We start from the raw sequence: 23,025 nt of genomic DNA on the forward strand, positions 1-23,025 counted from the left end.
AATATAATGACGCATAATCAAGAGCTGGTACTAAAGCAGAGCAGTTAATTGATTATGTGTAAAAAACTACATTCAGTAATAAATGCCTAGTCCCACTTTAACTAAACCTTACCGCAAGATTATTATTATGCGCCAATATGTACCAAGGCACTCAAAAACTTTTATTTTAATATTTCAATCCGTCATCTATTTATATAACTTATTACTTATCCTTAAAATTGTTAGTCTTACTTAATAAAATTCTAATCAAAGTCATTATTAAGTGATTTGGGAAAAAATGTTGAACATTATTCCACTTGGCACCACCATCGAATGTAAACTGTAAACTAAATGAAAGTGTTTACATGAGGCGATTTTTAAGGCGATTAGTTGAAACAAAAGTAGGAGAGAAACTGAATGTGAAAAAGTTACCTACCATGTTTATACGAGAGGCAGGGCTAAAACGTCCTTAAAATACCAAAACAAATTTGTAATATGATTTCTTCAATTTATTATATATTATATTAATATCAATCACAAACAAAGCTAGCTTTGTTACTTTAATCTGCTTAGTGAAGTAGCAGGTTGCCCGAAAATTTTCAAATGTAAAAAATAATAATAGCTGCCGTACTTTCTAATAAGTTGAAGACCACTAATGAGCAGCGCTTTAGGACTTATTTTAGCGAATAAAAATCAATTCAACAAGTAAAACAAGTCTTTCTATTGGATGTATGTTCGAAATTTTGAGCTGGATGTAAGAAACAACACAAACAATGTCTGGTGATATATAAAATCTAAGAGAAAGTCATCAAGCACTGCTACTTCGGGGAAAGAATTACTTACGATTTACTTTTTGATTTATTTTCATCTAATTTCGCATCTGATGACGATGTGTCCGCTGTTGATCTGCGTGATATTAGACTGAACTTATATCGCGTCTTTAGGCATTGATTTCTGCTCTCTTGTTCTCTGAGATGATGAGATTATTGAAGGGATAAATAAAGTTCCAAACATAGATAACTAGATGTGAAACTTATTCATTTTGAGGGAGAGCGCGCCCATGAGGACGTTTCAAAACTTGGCAGCACTCACACATTATGGGATTTTGAACAGCTGATAGGCGAAATGGCAGACTGCCAGAAGAAACGCGCCAAAAATAACAGACGAAAACAGTTCGTTTTTGCTTAATGGAGAAATTACGTGTTGAAATGTTTATAATTATTTGTCTTAAAATTAATTCAATTGAAATGTAATAATTTGAATTTAAGTGAGTTTGTAGAATCCAAAGCTCGTTATATCCTTTTCGACTTCTACTTTTAATTAGTCTTATCTACATAATGTAATTTTATTGAAAACTGTGTGTTGGTTTATGTAAATTTGTATATACGTAAATATTCTATGGTTGAAAAGCGTAGGTAAGGGAACTGAATTTGTGTTTGAGATATTTTACAAAAAATAAAGGTAATTTGCTTTAACTTATTCTGTTCGTTGTTTGAGAATTTTTTTTTTTTTGTTATCCAATTTTTGTGTTATATTAAAAAATCGCACGTTTTTAATTATAACTTATGTTCTTCGCGTTCATTACTTTATTATTATTAAATTACTTTTGTATTTCAGTTTTAAATAATTTCATTTACATATAAATTTTTAAATTTTTTGCTTATTTATGTACATATTTCATACGGATTGTGCTTATTTTTAGCATTTGTAGGTGTTTACGAGTAATATACTATTGAGCAACCGCACACTAAATACTAACCTCAATGGTGGTGTGGAAACTAAAAATTCCAGACCTTTGGTTCAAAAATACCCAATTCATGTTTCTACCGGTGTGGCAATATTGGAAAATGTTATAAAAAATGCACATTTTTCAGCGCTCTCACGAGAAAAAGAGTTTCACATCTAGTCATCTATGGTTCCAAAGTTATACCTAAGCTAGTTTGTCTTGGTATTAATTGAGTCTTTCTAGAGTATTGCATCTCCACATTAAGAAATGTCACGAAGCATTGTTTTTTGTCACGCTCACATGCCTTTTAACAGTGTTAACTTTTAACTAAATTCTGCTGGTGAGTTTATTGACTTGAGAGTGTATTTTGTTACTACGCTCCCCTCTGCTACACATTTTAATTATGCAGTAACAAACTCCACACTTGCATTTGAAAAATTTATCAATTCTTCCTCAGACCCATAAACGCTTTTGTGTGTATGGTTTATTTCGAGACCGTACTTCGCAATTAGTGTAAATAGTTCAGAAAGAGTTCCTAAAAATTTTTCCTAATTATGAATTTAATTTTTTCGAAAATTCTTTTGACGTAGACTTAACTGACTATAAATGTATACTTAAAGTTAAATTGAAATATTGCTTTATTTGAAATTACTCTCGTAATGTCCCATTGCAGTCATATTAATTTTCCTTTTACGTTACTACTTAATTTCAAATGTCTAAACCATATTTTATAATAGACCTAACTAAATAAATATTTGCTCGAAAAAAAGTTGAATGGCTCAAAGTTGGCTGGTGATCAACTCTGTTAAAAACGATTTGTTGAGACGTCAATACGTACCTGTTCTTTGTCTGTACTAATCAACTTGGCATCCCCATCTAGTGAAACTCGTTAGAAACCAACGTTATTTTCGACAACGAGTTGTGTTTTTCATGCACGCTATTATTACTAATAAATAATTCGTTAGTATTGAATAAACGAAAAAGACAATAAATAGTAAAGACGATTCCTGGTATTAAAAACAATATTGCCACCAAATAGACCATTGTACAAAAATAATTTTTTTTCTTCCTATTTTGTGACTACACTATTGGTGTGTTTTTGACAGGCAGTCAAGTGTGTGATAGGGTGAGTGCTTGATATTTTTCCTTGTGCGTATTGGCGAGGTTACTAAACCAAAGTAGAATTTTTCTGGTAACATTAATAACAATAAAATATCGACCAGAGAAAAATACAAAATAGTATCTTTGACGTGGAAAATTTACAATAACAAATATTTTGAATATATTTCTTAGCTTTAATAATGCTTTTTATTGAGGAATATCTAAATATTTACGCCATTTTTTAGATTTTTTGATAGATTTTCTGTGATTTTTAATAATTTTTTATGCAACCATTTACATAAAAGAGCGTTTTGGAATCAGGTGATCTCAGCTGTGGGTATTTTTTGACAACCTGTTGAGAGTGTTTTTACTTGCGAAGCACTACAATAAAATAGACTTAGCATGAATTCTGAAATAACAGTTAGTTAAACTTACTACACTAACCAACTTGGCACCACCACCCATAGATAACCCACCACCTGGGAAAACTCGTTAGAAACAACGATTTTTGATGAAAAGGCTGTGCTCCTCACACTCGCTTATACTTATAAATAATTCGTTAGTACTAAACAAGCGACAAGGACAAATGGCCTCGGGTACGGTCAAGCATTGTTTGACAAGAACTTTATGTGTGTGCGTGTCGGCTGATTGACGCTAATATCTAAAATTTTTGATTTTCATCATTCAAAAGCCGACAACAAGTATGTGTGACACGACGACACCCGACTGCACTAACACACACAAAGCTCAGTCAAGCATGCTGGACCGTCTCCCGAGGCCAAAAGAGTACAGACGCTTCCTGCTATTAAAAACAATATTGCCACCAAATAGGTTTCGCATTAATTCTAAAATAACAAGGAAATATTAGTTAAACTCATAATTTATTTTAAAGTTTGGAAGCAGAATTTAAACTATGTGAATTAAAAAAAAAAATTATGATTGAAAGTATATTTGAAAGCGCATGCACATGTTTATAAAAAGTTGGTGGCAGTGCTTTTCAGTTTGTTGTGGCAGCACGAAAAAACGAAATGGCTATTACATACACAGAATTCAGCGCGGTCGTTCTTGGCTTTATACGGTAGAGAAAAATTGGTAAAAATAAATATTTCATTCATGCTTTTAAGAATAATATTGCTTATACACGACTAATGTTCAATTTTGATCACGAGGAATAAAAAGTGTTTGCTATTTTTCGCGTGTTAATATAAGGATAAAAGTGCAATTAATTGGTAAAGGCGATACAGACATTTAAAACTGCAGTACGCTTCACCGTGTGCAGCAACAAAGAACTTTGGAAAAGAAAATTTATAGAATTTCGTTTCAACGACATAGGAGAGCGAGCGCTTATCAACATTTTCAGCCATTAAGGTCTGAACGCTGTTTTTGAGCAAAAGCCGTTGTTTGTGTTTGTTTAATTTGGTGAATAATATTTTTTGGGGAAAACGATTTGGTAGTAACGAAAGCTATTTGCACATTTTACGAAAATTTGATAAAAAGGATTCTAGTTAATAAAGAAAAGCAAAATTTACCAACATATTCAATTACGGAGTTTGTCGAACATGTCGTCCCCAAAAGCTAAGGGTAAAGAAGCGTCAAAACAAAAGGACCCGAACAATTTTTTTAATGACGATGGCGAATTGGCTTTAAAGGAACTATCTAATGAAATTGGTGAACTCGAGGAAGTTATTCTGGTTGAAGATGAACCGGCTTTAAAGTTACCACAGCTGAGTAATGAGTGTTGGAGCAATTTCGTTGAAGAACTAACCGAAAGGTATGAACGCGGTAATCACTCGAATGCACATAAAATCAGCTCGGAAAGTGAATTAAGCAATCGATTTGGAAATACCGAGAATACAAGTAAAGTTGCAACTACCGATACAGATATAGTTGTGAGTATTAGCAGTGATGAAGATGAACGTTGTAGCCCTAGGATAAGTACAGGTAAGATAATAAAAACAATAATAGTTATTCAGAGAGCAGCTCGTTTTATTAAAATGATTATAATATAAATGCTTCCAACAAAAATTAGGTGAACAAAAAAATATGGACAGTGGACAGCTAAGCGATGATTGCAAAAAATCAGCCACGGAACCCCTGGACAGTGACAAACAACAAGACTTATTAGGTAATTACTTCATTCTCAAAGTTGATCTATCAACCATCTAGAGAACTTTTCGAATTAAATTTTTAGGAACCAGCAAAAGATATGAGGACATCAAACGCCAAGCATATAAATTGACATTTCATCAAATTTTAAATCTATTCGACAAGGAGAGGCCGGTTGCAGTAGCAATTCCCGCCACTGCGTTAAATGCAATGTCTGGGTATCCATATGAGCAGGATTTCCCGGATATCGATATGAAAGAATTTGTAAAAGCAGTAAAGCATTTCCAAGAGTCAGAATCCTCAGATGATGTAAAACACTTATGGGACGTGGTCAAAATTTGGTTTAGTGCAATGAAGCCTGCGTATGGCACTACAAATTATGTAAGTTGTAGAAATAAAATAAGCAAAATATGAATTGCCAGATTAATTGCTATCTTCATTTTAGACAAAATATTACAAAAAACTTAACTGGTATTTAACTGAATTAATGACATATTACATAAATTACGAAATTGAAATTATCGGACAAAATGAGAATAACTATAAGATGAAAGTAGAATCACTGATGAACACGGTATCGTCGTTGTTAAATGACGACGTTAAGCTAAAAATTTTGACTTTGCTACGTATAGATTTTCCAGAAAAAATGGGCAATTTATTGGATGATATGTTCAGGTACCTTATATAGGGTTATATGTACTTTATACGTCAGTTTACTTATTATTATTATTGTAGAAAATTCCTAACTCATCCGAAAGTTCGATTGGAGAACAGTGACTATGCCACCTACCGTTTAAAAACTTTAGCTTTTCAAAAATGGATTCATTACTCGAATAGGAGAAAACAAGACATCGTAGATCTCGCTATTCGAGATGGTTCTGCTTATCTACCGAAGCTTGTACCGAAAAATGTTGAGGACCCATTTTATAAAGTGGATTATAATGTTCATATTATTGATGAGTCCGACAAGCAGGGAACAAGGTGATACTCGTTTTACCTAAACATTTGAGTTGGCATGACAAAAATTTAAATTTGAAATTTTAGAAAATTACTGGAAGAGGATTTAAGCCTGGATATACTGAAAACTACAATTGATAAATATCTTCAAGTGTATGCAAAACCAACTGAATGAAGATTTTGGCTTTGGAGTATTCTGTCGAATAGATTTGGAGAAAGTAAGTTTAAAACACTAACGATATAGAAGTTATGGAAAGAGTGATCTTTATGATGAATAATAATTAAAACTGCACATTGCCTTGTGCAAAACCATGTTCTATTACAGTTGTTAAAGTCCGAAGTGTATATCAACTATTGTATGTACAGGAATATTTCCTGAAACTCTACATTTGCGACTTTTTTTGTTTCAGTACTGAAACTACTGAGCTCGCTCCATATTTCAGTAATTTTGCATAGAAGTCTTGACTTTATCCAACAATATAATTATAAAGTTTTACCTATAAATTAGAGAGCACCGTGCTTAAGGAAAAAGTAATTCACAATAATATTTATGGGCCATTGTTCGCAAAGACTAAAGTTAATATACAAGAGGCATAGTTTTTTTTTTTTTTTAAGAAAACACAGTATCTTAATTATACGGTAACCAAAAATGTTGGAAATTTGCAATCTATTTCGACTTCTTTGCTCGGATGCTGGAGTATATTAATCCAATCACGTTATGGACAAAATACTGATGTTCTTGAATTTAGGATAGTCTAGAATATAGTATTTGCTCCTATTTGGACTTATGTGAGGGTAATAAACATGACTGTCCTTTGTGTTTTGCCCTTGTATTCTCGAATGCACCTCATTTGTAGAGTTCCTAAATTTTATGCAAGACTGATTTTTTTTATACTCGTATGTTTGTTATGTAAAAATAAAACAATGTATTATAAATTATGAAAACTATGTAGAGGTTGTTGTTGTTGTTGTTTTTAACAGCATAGTTAACCCTGTCAGTGTAAGTATATCATCGTTCGTCTTCGTCTAGCTCATCTAGGGGTAGGCCCAGGAAACATGCTGTTTCGACAGGTTGGGTCCAGAGGGAGAGGGTCGTTAGATGAGTCTGATTAAGGGGGCATGTGAAGAGGTGGTTAGTGTCGTGCGGGGTACCTTCACATGCCGGACATGTGTTTGGTATGTCGGGGTCGAGCAGGAACTGTTTGCTGAGCAATTTGTTGTGCTCCGCTACTGGGAGCATTTGTGCCTCGTTGTGGAGGTGTTGTATGGGTGACATCAGGAGGCACCCGGTCGCTGTCCGAATGGCGGTATTCTGACATGTCTGAAGCTTTATCCACTGCGAATCACTAGTACCAGGCGACCAGACAGGCGCAGCATAGTTTAGAACCGGCCGGCCAATTGCCTTAAATGTCGAAAGCAACAGTTCTTTGTCCTTGCCCCAAGTGCTGCCGGCCAGCGATTTGAGGACCTTGTTGCGATTTTGGACTTTAGTGGCAATTGCGGTTGTATGCGCAGAGAAGGAGAGCAAGCTGTCAAAGGTTACACCCAAAATTTTGGGGTTATTCACAGTCGGAATTGGTGTGTCGTCGACTTTTACCTTAAGGGACAGCTTGACCTCCTTTGTCCAGGTGGTGAAAAGGGTCGCCGTGGACTTGGTGGGGGAAAGTTGGAGGTTCCTCGCAGTGAAAAAGCGAGAAAGGTCGGTGAGGTAGTTGTTCACTTTGGAACACAGGCCATCGATGTCATTCCCAGGGCAGCCGGTTCTATGTTACCGGAATGACTCGGGTTTTTCCCGACCAAGGGCTGCCGCCCCAGTACACTAGCCCTGTCTAGTGTATCGTATATCACTATGTAGAGGTAGAAACTAGCGCTGATATAACGGGTTGGGCTGAATACCAAATTAAAAATAATACCCAAACGAGCCAGGCTCAGATATGCATTCAACAGTCAACACAAAATTATATTTGAATCAACATTTCGCCATTCAACAAAATTATATTCGAATCAACATTTCGCCATTCAACAAAATTATATTTGAATCAACATTTCGCCATTCAACAATAAACTATCTACAATCAACGTTCTCTTGTAAAATGTCTACAATCAACATTCCCTTGTAAAATGTCTACAATCAACATTCCCTTGTAAAATGTCTACAATCAACAATCCCTTGTAAAATGTCTACAATCAACAATCAACTTTAAACTATCTTCAATCCTTGGAAACTCTACACCAACCCCACAGGAAATCAACATATGGAAGGAGACTTGCTTCAATCAACATTTTTGGCGTTCCCCCTAATCTTCAATCAACAATATTCCATTATTAATAAATCAATCAACTACGAACGGCTTAAAAACTTAGGATAAACATAGGCCTACAGAGACACTTGAAACTAAATTTCTATACTTTTTTAAATTGACAGAAAACGAAAAATTTTAACTTATTAACTTCATTTAAATAGTTTCGAGAATATTCCTATTGAAGTCGTAAATTTATTTAATGATGAGATTAGAAAATCTGCTACATCGAACTGAACTATGAACTGAAAGAAGCTGAAGTATATTCAAAAGAAATATTTGTGTATCTTAATTTAAACATATTCAATGTATTTTGTTTTTCATTTAGAGCAAATCACAACGTAAACCATATATCACTCCAAGGGAACACCCCAAGACCCCAAGGACGCCGATGAGTTTATTTCGGAACTACACCAACAAGACATTTCGGGCGGCGGAGGCCAAATTGTTCAAATTCTTGCAGCAGTAGCAGTAGAACAACGCATTTATCAGTCGGATATGATGTACAGAGAAATAAGCTAAGTAGTCCCTTAAAATATAATAGACTTAATCGTAAGTTGTTAGGACCTAAGAACCAAAGTAGTACTAGTTTAAGTTGCACCGTTAGTGATAATGGTATTATTTCGCTCGATTCAACCGATGACGAAGATGAAAATGAGAAAAAGAGTATCGAAAAGTCAAATTCAATCACTGAAAAAATCTACCAAAGCTCACAACAACAAATAGTGTGAACTAAAAGACAGTCAATAGCTCGGCGCCATATAGGGCGCTCAAGAATTATATCAAAATATGCCAAACCAGACGTATCACATGTGGTTAAGCCACACAACCAAGAGAATTGGACACAATTGTATTAGATTCGTCATCCGATGGCGAAGAAACATCGTTGACCGGGGACGCTAAAGGAAATGAAAATAAAATAAGCAATACAGTAGCCCAACAAGTTGTACCCACTGCTGAACCACAACGAGCACAACGTTCACAACGAATGGTCTCCATGCCCTTACGATGCTCTCTAATAGGAAGTGTGGCGATAAAGCCTGTACGAAAAGAAAAACATTGCATTCCAGGTGAGGTCTCCAGCACCACTTCACATGATGTGCTCGAATCGGAGAGCAATAATAACGCACCTGCAATTACCAGTAGTGCGAGCTTAGAGGTAAATAATGCAAGTGCTTATGAAAATGCGCGTGAAGTCGGTACTGTAGAGATACTAGAATGTCGTAATGTACGCCAGCCAATTGTAATGGCAGAAAGCTGTTTCCAGCCTGGCAAGTTACTGTTGGGCATTGACTACAGTGGTGATGAAAACGATGATGATGATGCCTTCGAGAGATCCCGCGACGATGTCACTGTTGGCAGTGATGCCGGCGATGATGATGAAATTTCGAATGGTTGCGTTGTGCCAGTACCAGGTTATTCCAAAGTAGTCGAAGAGGCTACTTCATCGACCGAAATTTTCCCCAAAATACAGACGCCTGAAAGCGTAGCGTTATCGACAGCTTTGAGAGTAGTCGAAGCAGCTCCTATAGTGGCACATGCCACAGACAGACTTAGCGTAGCCCCCATCAACGAAGAAGCACCGACATGCTCCAGATATGCCTACAACATTGTGTCAACACCAACGGAATCAAATATCTTTACTAAAGATGCAGTGCCGAAGGTAACGCCTCACTTAACTGATGCTGGGCAAAATGAAATAAATGTGGGCGACGGAAGTAATGGCGATAGCATTAACACCAATGCAGAAAAATGTTCGCTTTCGAATAAGGATTTGAATGCCGAGGACTGCACAACCGAGGAGCGAACTGCACGTGAAACCTCTGTTGAAATCGCAGAAAATAGGAAAGAATCTAGAATCATTGAAATTGATAATGACGAGTCAAACATGGAAATGTTGTCGACATTCGAAAAAATTACTATTTCAGTTGATAACGGAATCACAGATACAGAACAAAAGAGTCTAACAGAAAGTTTAGTGGGAAACAATGACGTGGATGTAGCTAATGAGAGTTGTGGAATTATTAACAATGATAATGAAAACGCTGAAATCGACCAAATTTTGGCGGATATAGATGAAAATTTGCGAAAATCTTCCGAAATCAACTTGACACACTTGAAAGAGAAAAATAGGACTTATACGAATTACGGTGAGAAGGTACAGGAAGTTCTCCTTGTACCAGACCACTCATCTGATGACTTAGATCAAAATAATAAAGTTGGTAGTTGTGAAACCCTTGAAGCTACCCGAACAAGTCCAGATCTGGCGGGCGTAGATAATCGGAATTCGTCGATAAAACAAGGTAGTGAAGGCTGTGAAGTAGTCAGACGAGACGAAATAAGTTTGGAGATCGAAGAAAGGACCGATGAAAAGAAAGTTGTTAAATCAAAATCAGAACACACTAATTATGTTATAAGTAGCCAGTGTGGTGAAAAAGAACCTTTAGAAATGTCATGCGAAGCGGTAGAAAAAGACAATTCTGTCAGCGACTGCATTGAAACATCGAATGAGTCTGCAGCAGAGAATAGGGTGGAAGAACACGATTCGCACAATAGAAGAGAGTCTGTTATTAAGATTGAAAACCCAGAAAAAACGAACGTAACGGATAAAGTCGAAAGTGAAAAAGTTGAAAAGGAATTGAAATCGGGCGGACTATTGAATACAGACGCTTTGACGCATAATAATGAAAAAGTAGGTGAAGGCCTTAAAAATGAAGAGATCAGCAGAGGCAGTGCCTCTATCAAAAGTTCTGAGCTAAGAGCAAATGAAGTATGTTCAAGCCGAATTAGCAAACTCGGTCAACTCAACGATGAAGATGAATCCCTTCGTGGCAATACAGTCCCACTATCGGAAAACTATATCTCAATAGATGAAGATGTACAAGACAACACGTCTAACGATGCATTTAATAAGCTCTGCTCTAGTGACGCCAATACATCAATGAGTTTCCGGGATGAAATAAAAAAAGCAGCCGAAGAAGAAGTTACTGAAGAAGCCGGCGCAACCAGCAGCGTCGGACCAAATTCCCATGCCATAATTGAGTCAGAAGTGAAAGTAGCCATTAATGAAAATGATCGCAAGATTTCTGAATTAAGTGAAGATAATCTAATTGAGGAAACCTATTTGCCGGCCGATAGTGGAATCGATAACCTAACAGAGCTTCAACCAATGGAATTGCAAGCGCCAGCGGCGCTACATAAGGACAATAACTCAGCAGAAGAAATACAAAGCTTAGATCAGCTAAACGACTGTCACACCCAAGATAGCAATGAGACTTCCCATCTAGATGTTGAAGCACCAGTGGAGAAACCAAAGGCTCCGCCTACGAACGTTGAGAACGCAACAGGTAACAACGAAAAACATCAAGCTGATGAAGACAACACACGTTGTCTTAGCGAGGTAAAATTACCCTGTAATAGTCAAGAGGACTTACCCACAAATGTCTCTTCAATAAGTAAAGTTAGCGAAATCAAACCACGTGACACTGAAAGCTCTGATTCGTTGAAAGAAATCGAAGTTTTATACAAACCAAAGGAAAGTAAAGTCGATCAAGTGAATGTTTCTAATACACTACCCACTTCTAATCAGGACATATCAGCGGGCACATACGCGTCAGAAAAAGAACCATGCAAGCAGCTTAGCGCAGGTGATCAAATACATGAGGATAAAGAAGCAGCGATTAAAATCGCTGATCCTCTAATAGAAGTTGAACCAAATGAAGCTAAGAAAGATCCAAATGAAGTTAAGAAAGATCCAAATGAACACAGTGAGGACCATCTTCAAAAGGCTAAAACCGTAACAAATTTTCATCATGATTTACTTGAAAATAGTACAATAAACGAAAATGTATTTCATCAGGATTCGCCATTAAGCAGTAATTCAAATGAAAATGAACGGCAAGTCGATATAATGGACGATTCCTTCATCAAATACCCGAGTCAATAACTAGCAATTTCGGAGAGGTATCACCCATTATAATAGAAAGAGCAGAAGAGCCTCAGGTGGAAGACTCTCTTCCAAGCGATGATAAAGCAATACCGCTAATAATTCAGCATTCGCTTACAACGTCTGATGGTGCAATTGACGAAGATGTGCTTGGTGTACCAAATGAAACCAAAACGGATAAGAGTATTGCATCTCGTCCTGCATCTGAAACTCCACTAGAAGAGGAAATGGTTGATACATCAAATGAAACCAAAACGAATAGGAGTATTGCATCTCGTCCTGCATCTGAAACTCCAATTGACGAAGAAATGCTTAGTACATCAAATGAAACCAAAACGGATAGGAGTATTCCATCTCGTCCCGCATCTGAAACTACATTTGAAGAGGAAATGGTTGATACATCAAATGAAACCACAACGGATAGGAGTATTGCATCTCGGCCTGCATCTGAAACTCCACTAGAAGAGGAAATGGTTGGTACATCAAATGAAACCAAAACGGATAGGAGTATTGCATCTCGTTCTGCATTTGAAACTCCACTTGAAGAGGAAATGGTTGGTACTCCAAATGAAACCAAAACGGATAACCGCATTGCATCTCGTCCTGCACCTGAAACTCCAATTGACGAAGAAATGGATGGTGCACCAAATGAAACCAAAACGGATTGCACTATTGTATCAGATTCTACTAACGTTGTGGCATTACCTTTAGGCACTGGAAGCTCGCATACATCGCCAGAACAGATTGACAAAACTGTCCACATAGGTGAAGAAAAAGTTCATGAAATAATGTGTCACATTAATATAGAAGTGCTACCGAACAGTGTTAAGGATTCTATTAAAAAGTACAGCGCTTCCCAGTATACTGAAAACTCGTTACTTAATAAAAAAATTGATGATAAATCTTCGAAAGGCGACAGTGAGGTAATTCAAGCTGTGAATATAAATAAAGACTTGTGCACTTCAGTAGAAGAAGAATCTAAACATTCTAACAAATTAAAAATTAAAGAAACTGCTACTGACAATGAGAAAACATCAGCAACTAACTCGATGGAGTCTGCTGAGTCTGAGCTAGAAAGGCATAAATCCTTGTGGGAAGATGTGGAATCAGCGAGTGAAATACAAGCTTCACTTACAAATACTGGCTCTACCGAAAAATTAACAGAATGTGATGAAATAAACGCGACATGCTCCGTTCGCGCTGAGGCTACATCGAGCACCATTGAGGAGTTACATGCCGACACTGAACCATTAGTACAAAAAGAAGTGCATGAATTCTGTTCTGCGGTTATTGAAGAAACAGAAACTTTGGTCCAGAATGTGCACACAGACGATAGTTCTATTGATGCGGCGATACAAGAACACAACGAATGTATAGACAATAAAATGGGTGATCTTAAAGCTTCAATGACACGTCGACAGCAATCGCCTACAATCACTAACCCGCTGGGGGAGTTGTTAACGCTGGAAAGTGAACGAGAAAAGGGAATAAAATGTGATGCAATAACTGAGCCCTGTACCAAAGTTGCAGAAATTCCCACATGCCTAAAAGAACAACCTAACGCAAATACTACTACAACAACAACAACAACTAATCTGGAAGTATCCACAAAAGTATCCGAGGGGACAGATAAACATGCCAACTTCTCAATGGAAGTAAAAGAATCTGCAAAGTTGACTGCATTTAAGGCTGATGAAATCATAGATTCATCTTCTAGTAGCTTGAATGAATCTGTCTCTGGAAATCCTGATATCGCAATAGAAATAGTACAAAAATCTGATCAATCAGAAGAATCGGGAGCAGAGGCAAGTGTGAATGCAATTAATTCACAATCCACCGCTAATTCTTCAATAAAAATGCAGGAAGCTATATCAGCTAAGGATAACCAAGTCGACCAGATTGATGACCAAACATCAGATAAACCAATTCTACCTTCAAGTAGTGACTGCTCAATGGTGGAGCAACAAAAAAGTGAAATTACTACAACTAACGAACCTGAAGTGGTTTTGTCATGTCACAGTCCAGAGTCAACCAAATTGAGTGTATCCGAGCAAAATGATGCTTCAACTAATTCTAAAGATCAAACTGCGTTGACGTTATTAGAGCGAAACGAATGTGAAGTGCACGAAGAGTGCGAGAAACCTAGTCTAACTGAGTCCTCCAGCTCTTCGAAATCCTCTTCCAGCATAGCTGATACCAATCAAGTAACAGGAGAAGTCAAAGCTGCAGTGGAAGTGCATAAGTCGCGAATAGCCGATGAAGTGCAAGCTACAGCAGAAATGACTGCAAATTCTTGTTACGAAAGCGAGCATAAGAAAAAATGTGATGCATCAGAACATTTAACTGCAGGCTCGGAATTAGAGAATTTAACTATTGGTATTGAGCAAAGGGATGCTACGCAAAGTTCTATCTTGCCACCGATTTCTGGAGAGCAATCGGCCATAAACAAGGCAACGTCAAACAAGGAAACTGATCCAATGTCCAACGATAAAGAACTAGTTGACGATAGAGTAACTGCATTAAGTACATTGATTGAATGTTTTGATATTAAAGATGATGATACAGCGTCTCCAGAAATTCTCTCAAAACGAAATGAGGAAGAAAAACAATATAGCGCCAGTATATCCAGTTCTTTGAAGGAAACAATTGCGTTTGAAAGTGTGCAAGAACAAACAAAGGATGTGGTTACTGATACCTGGAAAATAAGTACTGCATTGCCCAAGGGTGATTCTGAGAAAAATGAGGAATCAGAACTACAAAAGGAACTGGAAGAATGCTTACCTTCAGAGTACAATTCGGAGGAAATATTGGCTGTGACGACACTGATCAATATGCGTAAAAAATTCTCTGGTGTATGTCCAGTGCCCCAGTATACTGATGACAATGCCGGTTTTGATAAAGTTCCGCTGAATGTAGATCAAGAGGAGCATAGAAATGTGGTTAACTTTATTAAACCGATTTTAAAATCTGCTTTCAAGGAGGCAGATGCAAACGACAGTTCAGTGAAAAAGAAAGTGCATTACGATGAAGAAAACTTAAAGGAGCTAATGATTGAAAAACAGAAAGCTTTAGCGGGTACTTCGAAATTTCAGAAAAAGGAAAAGAAGCTCCGTTCAGCTGACTGTGTGTTACGCAAAGGCGGTAATAAAATTGTAAAGCGACGACTACTGGAATTAAATGCAAATTGGAATGTAGAGGAAGAAGTTGATCCGAAGGATACGGCTGAAGTAATGCCGGAGGTAAAGAAGAGACGCGGTCGTAAGAAAATTGAGCATTTAGTAATTGAGAATGTACAAGAAGAACAGTTAGTGGCCACAAAAGTAAATGAGTCGAAAGATGTGGCGAAAGTTGTAAATGCTGAAGACAATATTCCTATCTATCCGGTGAGTCTTATTTCGCGGCGAAAGGATGAGCGCGCTAAAAAGAAGAGGCGAACTAAAGGTGATCATAGGGAATATGTCGAAGTTGAAGATGCTGGATCGGATTTCATAGTTCCCGATGAGAAGGTCACACCATTACCCGCAGAAAATCTAGGAAAAACGGTGCCATCTAAAGTAAATATTGCCACTGTGAGTCGAATAAATGCTGGTGTGGCGAAACTAAAATTGAATGTCACACAAATGGATGCGATGGAAAAACATGAAGCTCTCGCGATCGAGAAACAGGACGACAAGTCGTGCAATTACATTGAAAAAGAAATACCTACGGAGAAGCCATCTTCACAGTTGGCGTTAGCCAAACCGAAAAAGGCAGTAGTAAGAATTAAACGAATGAAACCTCATATGTATAACACTGTGAAGCCAAGCCTGAATATTGACACGCATGTTTCAACTCAGCCTGAACCTGCAGCAGCAATGAGCGTAGACTCAGTTTGTAAAGACCTTTTAGCATCTAGCCACGAGCATCCAGTTAAGCCGACAATTCCTGTTTTAGAATCAAATGATTCTTCAAATAAAGCACCATCTTCGTTGGTGAAGTCTAAAAAAGGACGCGTGACTAAATCTGCCAGAAAAGTAAGAAAGCCATCTTTATCTTCGGTCCCAAATATTTCCCTGCTAAATACCGTTCTGCCAGCAGCACAATCAGCCTCCTCAGAAGAAAAGCATATTACAAAAACTACTGATGAGGTGAAAACTCAGGATACTAATTTATCTTTGAATGTGTCGGAAGTTTTGCCTGTGATTGGAAAAATTTTAGAGACACAAAATCGCCCTGTGTCAGATACCGAGATGAAAACAGAACCGTTAGAGGAGATTGAAAATGTTGAATTCGCGACGGATAACATCGATATTAAAGAAGAAGAAGTATCTGTAGACGCTCTTGATACTCCTCAATTGTTTTTAAATTATGATTCAACGTCCCATTCGAAAGAGATAATTTTAAAGCCTTCCAATGTCATATTGACTGAAGAAAAGATAAACAAACAGGCGGCAGCGTTTCGAGGCCATAAGAAAAGGTAAACAATTAGGAAACTCAGACAAAGAAGAGACAAACAAGTTTCAAAAGATACAAGGATTCAAACAAGACTCAAAGGCAAACAACCTAGTTCGTCGAATATAGAAAGTGACATTTCAACAGCACAACAAGCCAGTAATATTGAGGAACCAAACGTGATCTCTGTCGCACTTAAAAGTCCAAAAATTGAAGAAAATTCTTCGGAAGCTTCGTTCGTTGATCAAGAGAAATCCAAAGTCGGCTTAGATTTTGAATCTGAGGGTGTAGTTGAACAGAAGCAACAGAATGCAACCATTTCAGAAATTATCAAGACGGCTGATATTGAGACTGAAGATATCATGAACAAGATTGCCAAAAATGTAATTGTTGAACTTAAATTACTATCGCTCGAAAATCTACAAAACACCGAAGCTGGCAAAGAACAGAAAGCTGCTGGTGATATTGAGAAGAGTAGTGAGTCCCAAACCCTTACAGAGATAAATGACTGCGCCGTGGAAAAGTCTGATGAGGAACAAAAGACAACAGAGCTCTTAGATACATCGATTGATATAGTTTTAGGCAACTTCAGTTTTACGAAAAATACGGAGGAAGAGAGTTCTGTTTCCACTGCAATTACAGGGCAGTTGGAGAAGGAGGATCCCAGGCACGCAACTGAAAAAATCAGAAGACAAACCATCAAAGAAGACGAATGCCTTCGAAAACCTTCCAGTCGAAACTCGTTGAATAGCGTAAAGGAAATTTCGGCCAAAGTTCCCGAGGCCCTGTTTGCGGACGATGAAAGTGAAGGCAGCAATGCTGATGACAGTGCAAATGAGCTGTTCTTTGCACCAATATTAAGTCTTGAAGATTTGCTAATAAAAAAAGCTGAAACAGCTGATGATATAACCGATACGTATGATCATCAAGAATCTACTGAGCGCACAGAAGCTGAACATCCCCATGATGGTTTGCGAACTCCTAGTTTTACTCTCGAACTTCGAGCGAAAAGTCCGATTAAAAACGGTGAGCAATTAAAAAGAGAACGGGAAAACGCTAAAAAAGCATTAAAATGTGGTGGCGGAGGAAATGATGGATTAGGGGAAACTGATACTGGTTTCCCATTATCGGATATTACTGACATTAGTGCAATTGACATTCCAAATGACCTAACTATAAACAACGAGTATTCCGATCTCCTGAACGCAATGCTCTTCGAACAAGTGCGTGAATCTATTGACTGTATGATATCCGTAACGGATCCCCCTATCTCGAGCACGCAAGCCAAATTTGATCAGGCAAAGACTGTTGTTAGAGTAAAAGATCAGCGCGACCTGCCACTCCCTCAAGAGAAAGTCACAATTACCATCGATGGTAAGTCGGCAACTGCAAGTGAAAATGCTCTTGGTATTAGTCAAGAAAGCTTTCTCAGCGCCATTAGCCCACTCGATGAGGTAGAAGTTCCAACCACAGGATTTGATTTGGTTGGAAGTTTTACCATTTCGGACTTCCTGTCAGATGCAGGTAGTGACTTGTTTCCATTTTCAGAGCTGGACAAAACTCAAAGTAGAAATAATTCGTTTTTGACAGACTCGAATGCTTGTAATACACCACCACCAAGACCTCTCCATGCAGCCGATGAGCCTGAGCTAAGCGCTGATAAAAAAGATGCGAGTAAAACACATCAGCATCATCAAAATACAACTTCTGTTGAGGCTGAAAAGCCCGGACCAAAAGTTCGCAAAAAGTCAACTTCATCTAATCCATCGATATTCCCAGTTGTGCCGTCACCTCAGAAGATTGTTGCTTCTTCGACAAAGAGTCCGGCAGCGTTGAATACATTTTCAAAGTCCAAATGCCATCCAAAACCCTTTTGGAAAGTGATAAAGACAGACAAAATAAAAACTCCAACACCGATGAAAAGAGGAAGGGCCAACATCCAACACGCAAAACATTCAAGAAATATCTTCCCCAGCAAAAATGAATACCAAAGCTTCACAGTTAGACGAGAAGAGCACAAAAAGCGACGAAAAGAAACTAACTGCAATCAATATGCCGGCCCTCGAATCAGACAAGGCCGCAAAAGTAGCAGGCGATAACATTACAGCATCGAAATTTAAAGATGCCGAAAGTAAGAACGCAATTGTCACTGAAACTGCAGAGAAGGCAAAAAGCGTTCAGTCCACTGAAATACCTAATTTAAACGAAAACATATTGAAAGTACCCTTCGCACCTGAGGACGGATGTGGTTCTGAAATTTTAAAAGCAAATGTTTTGGAAAAAGTAGCGTTAAAAAATATGACTGATGACACTCTGACAGAAATAATAAATCCAGTCACAATAGGGCCGAAGCGTTCCTCAACTCCTATAGAAATAACCGAAATTATAACAATTCCGGCACCCGTGATGCAGCCGATTATCAGATTAGATAGCCAAACTAATCGGTTGGAACGTATAAACCCAGAACCGAGTATTTCACCGCAAGTTTTTTCGCATACGTCCCATGAAAATCTGCCTAAACAAGTTGTTACTCCAAATGCAAGTAAAATCGAAACTGATATCATTCAGCCGCCCAGAAATTCTACACCGACACTGGATGAACCGATCAAAGATGAATTCGAGCTTATTTCACCGAATAACTCATTTATAGTTGAGGAAATACCGAGCACTTCTAAAGCTAGAAAGTCACTCCAACAACTGGAGGGCCCACCCGCTAAGCGAGTTTGTACTGAATCTGTCAACAAGCCTGTATCAACCAATGATTTATTCGATATTCTGAATAATGATCCAGCTTCGCCGGCTTTAAGCAATAAAATTGAACTATCGAGTCCAGTTTTAGGTAATGACCACGTAGCGAAAAGCCTAGGAACAGAATTTAATGCCGTGAAAGATTCTGACAATAATGAATTGGAGAAAAATGCAGAAAATATAAAAGAAGCTGTTCAGGCCCATACAAGTACTTGTAAAAATGACACACAAAGCCAAAAAGAAATGGGAATTCCACCAACTCATTCAACTAATCAATCGTGCACCGTAATATCGAACGAACAGAAATTAGTTCAGATCGATGATGGCAAGTCAACTGAAATGAAAATTCAAGGTGAGCCAGGAGTAAATGTTTCTAAGTCTATTGTGCACAATCAACCGACATCCATTAAATGCACCGTAGACAACTATCCGAACAAGGCTGCAGCTTCAAAAGATGAGTTAAAAACATTAGAAAAACCCGATGTTAAGAATGTAGCGGGGCCGCCTGAGCAATGTGCAGGAACTTGCGAAAAGCAAAGGAACGTTCCGTTAAATTCGGACTCACCGAAAGATTTACCCCCAAAACCAATTCCTACTATAATACTTGGTAATAAATTAGGCACAAAGCAAAGTAGTGTTTCCTCTGTCGTTTTATCTTCACCGCAGAAATATTACATCCTACGCAGAAACTTAGTGCAAATTAAAACACAAACTCCTACTACTATGGGTCTAAGCTTACCGAAAAAAGCAAATCTCTTAACCAATATAAATCTAAATATTAATAAGAGAAATGAAAATGATCTCAAAACCTGCAGTGTAATATCATTGGAAGAAAAAGTAATCAATTCTCCACAACCGGCGTCAGTTAAATCAAGCACTGATATTAAAGCTACAGAAATAAGCAACTCTCCACAGCAGGTAGCTTTTCAATCAAACACTGGTATCAAATCTAAAGAAAAAGACAATTCTCCACAGGAGGTGGCCATTCAATCAGACATTGATGTAAAATCTAAAGATGTGGAAAACTCTCCACAGCAGCTCACAGTTAGACCACACAGTGGTATTCAAGTTGAAGTGCACAATTCTCCAAAACCTCTGGCTGTAAAATCAAACACTGGTATTAAAACTAAAGAAGTAGGCAATTCTCCACAACAGGTGGCTATTAAATCAAACACTGTTATAAAATCTAAAGAAGTAGAAAACTCTCCACAAAAGGTCCCAGTTAGGTCACACAGTGGTATTAAAGCTGAAGTGCACAATTCGCCACAACTTTGGGCTGTGAAATCAAGCACTGGTACCAAATCTAAAGAAATAGAAAACTCTCCTCAACTATTGGCTGTAAAATCAAACAGTGATACCAAAGCTACAAATGTTTCCCCATACCAAACTCCTTCTATATCCCCACGCACAACAGCACCGCCAAAACAAACATTGTTGGCTGCATCGGCATTACCCTCCAGTAAAACCAATCGTTTCCATCCATACCAAAAGTCTCAAACAACGCTCAATAGTCCAAACACTGAAAAAAATAAACCAACCCATTCAAAGCAAAACATTTCTGCAGCAGCAGAAAGTGTCGCTCACCGAAAGAAGGAAACTACAAGACCCGATAAGGCAGTTTTGCAACGTCCCACCTCAACCGCGACAACACTGCCTGCAATGCAATCTCGTCCAACACCAAATCATCCATCTTCGTTTGTTACCAACTCGACTCATACTGATGCAGCGATTAAAAAGCTATCGGCTGAAGATGAAGCTGAATTAGCTGAAAAGCTACGACGGTATCGTGCCACATTATCGTTCGCCAAAACCTATAGTGAGCATAAAGAAAATCAGCGCCTGATAAAAGCACAAGAAGAAAAATTGCGTTTCGAACTTTTGGAGAGAGCAAATCGTCGCAAAGGGCAACAATTACGTGCCGAAGCGCAACGCCTTAAACGTAAATCAACTACAGAATTATATGAGACGCATTGCAAAAACATGTCGATACAATCTGTAAAATCTGATGCCACAACTACTAGCAGAAGTGGTAGTAGTCATCAGCACAGATCTAAGCAATACCCACCACAGCACCATAAAATGCGACCAAGATCTCACTACGAGTATGTAAACAAATTTGGAGAAATCGAAAAACTGATCGAAAAAGAAAAAGTAATATAATTAAACATGTTGAACCTAAAAGTTCCGTTCCGCTGACTACATCCACAGCTTGGGAACCAAAAATGCCAACCAGTGACGAATTGATTGAACTATTCAGTAAAACAAGGAAATCGTAGAGTAAAAAAGGAAGGGTATGAAAATGCGTAAGTTGAACAGACAGATTTTAATATTACAACCCCGTTAATGATTAAAAAAATATTAATGCTAATATTTGCATTAATGATTGACGAAATTGAAAGTAGTTTTTGGGTAAGCAATGCACGCATGTATGCATGTGTATATGTATGTATAACTTAACACAACTACTTAAGCACTTTCGTTATGCAGAAATCTATGAATCGGTTGAATGAGCTACGAAAGGAATTTTTTTTTATATTACCTACGCTTTAACAACGATTTATTAAAATTGCTTAATAAGTCCGTTAATCAACTTTACGACTCTATTATGCAATGGTATAGTAAGTACCTAGATAATTATGCTCAAAACGTACGTAAATATATGTATATCAATTGAAATTATATTTATACATATTTACATTGATTAAGATTTAGCAGAGCCCCTATTTTTATTCAAATTTATTGCACAATTTTAGTAAATGCGCTCGCATATAAGTTACAGATTTAATACAGACCAGAGATGAATGCATAAACTAAATATAAATGTGAAGAGGTTCTTTTTAAATGATAAAGAAGAAGTCCCCTCTTTTTCTGGCAACTGAATTCGAAACTTTTTAACTTAACGCCAAGAATGCCATGAGCACAACGTGGTTAAAAGCTGTTGACAGGTCTTCAATTCATTTGCTTGCAAAACTAAAAACTGGGTCTCTCGCTCGATCGTGTTCGATGGGTCCCACGCGCTGAACCTACGCTTATTCATTATGTATTTTATAGCAAGATTTTGAAGTTTACAATCATGAAGTTTGATACGATTACTTGCGCTTGAGTCTACGGCAAGGCTTGTATTGCCTTTTTCACAGCGCAAATACGAGCTCTGTTGCTGACTATTTCTTTGCTCATAAAATGTTCAAAAGCCTACTTCTCATGGCCCAGTATCCATGCTGCATCCAAAAAATGTTGCAATGACGCACTTTTTGTGGTTATGCTATAAATCGAATACTTCACAGAAGAGTTAGGTTTCTTACTCTCAACAGAAATGTTTTTAAGAACGTCTAATCTGACAATTTGGCGCAGCTGAACATTTAACAACAACAATACATTGGTTTAGGCTCCATCTACAAGAACATCGGAGTTGCATTATTTGACTCGCTAAAAAGTTGTAGATCTGGCTAAAGTTAAGTAATTATATGTAACACTATTTAAATATATATCTGCTTAAATGCACTAGCCATAGGGATCTAATAATTAATGAATTTTGTTGAAAGCGCAGTTGCGTATTTAAGCACTATAGCGACACAACAACCTCTTTTATTGTCATTATTTTTATTAATTTTACGAGTATATAAATATACATACAGGGTTGGCCATATTAAACTGACCCATGTGATTATTAAAAAAATATGGAAAAAGAAACATTTTTTTGTGTTTCATTGTGAAAAACATTTAATTTAGTT

At 37.5% G+C, this 23,025-nt stretch overlaps 1 protein-coding gene across 1 annotated transcript; it reads left to right on the top strand.

Moving 5' to 3' along the window:
* Positions 1-6: 6 nt before the first annotated feature.
* On the top strand, positions 7-22,922 carry LOC129240502 (uncharacterized). Its single transcript, XM_054876338.1, is given in 13 exon segments — positions 7-27; positions 4,312-4,798; positions 4,830-4,931; positions 4,998-5,293; positions 5,358-5,587; positions 5,648-5,893; positions 5,957-6,026; positions 6,028-6,127; positions 8,566-8,988; positions 8,991-12,111; positions 12,114-18,462; positions 18,464-21,442; positions 21,445-22,922. Coding segments are annotated over 13 exon segments (14,550 nt in total). The 3' UTR covers positions 21,571-22,922.
* The last annotated feature ends 103 nt before the right edge of the window (positions 22,923-23,025 follow it).

Source organism: Anastrepha obliqua, chromosome 3 (assembly GCF_027943255.1).
Source record: "Anastrepha obliqua isolate idAnaObli1 chromosome 3, idAnaObli1_1.0, whole genome shotgun sequence".
NCBI classification, from domain to species: domain Eukaryota; kingdom Metazoa; phylum Arthropoda; class Insecta; order Diptera; family Tephritidae; genus Anastrepha; species Anastrepha obliqua.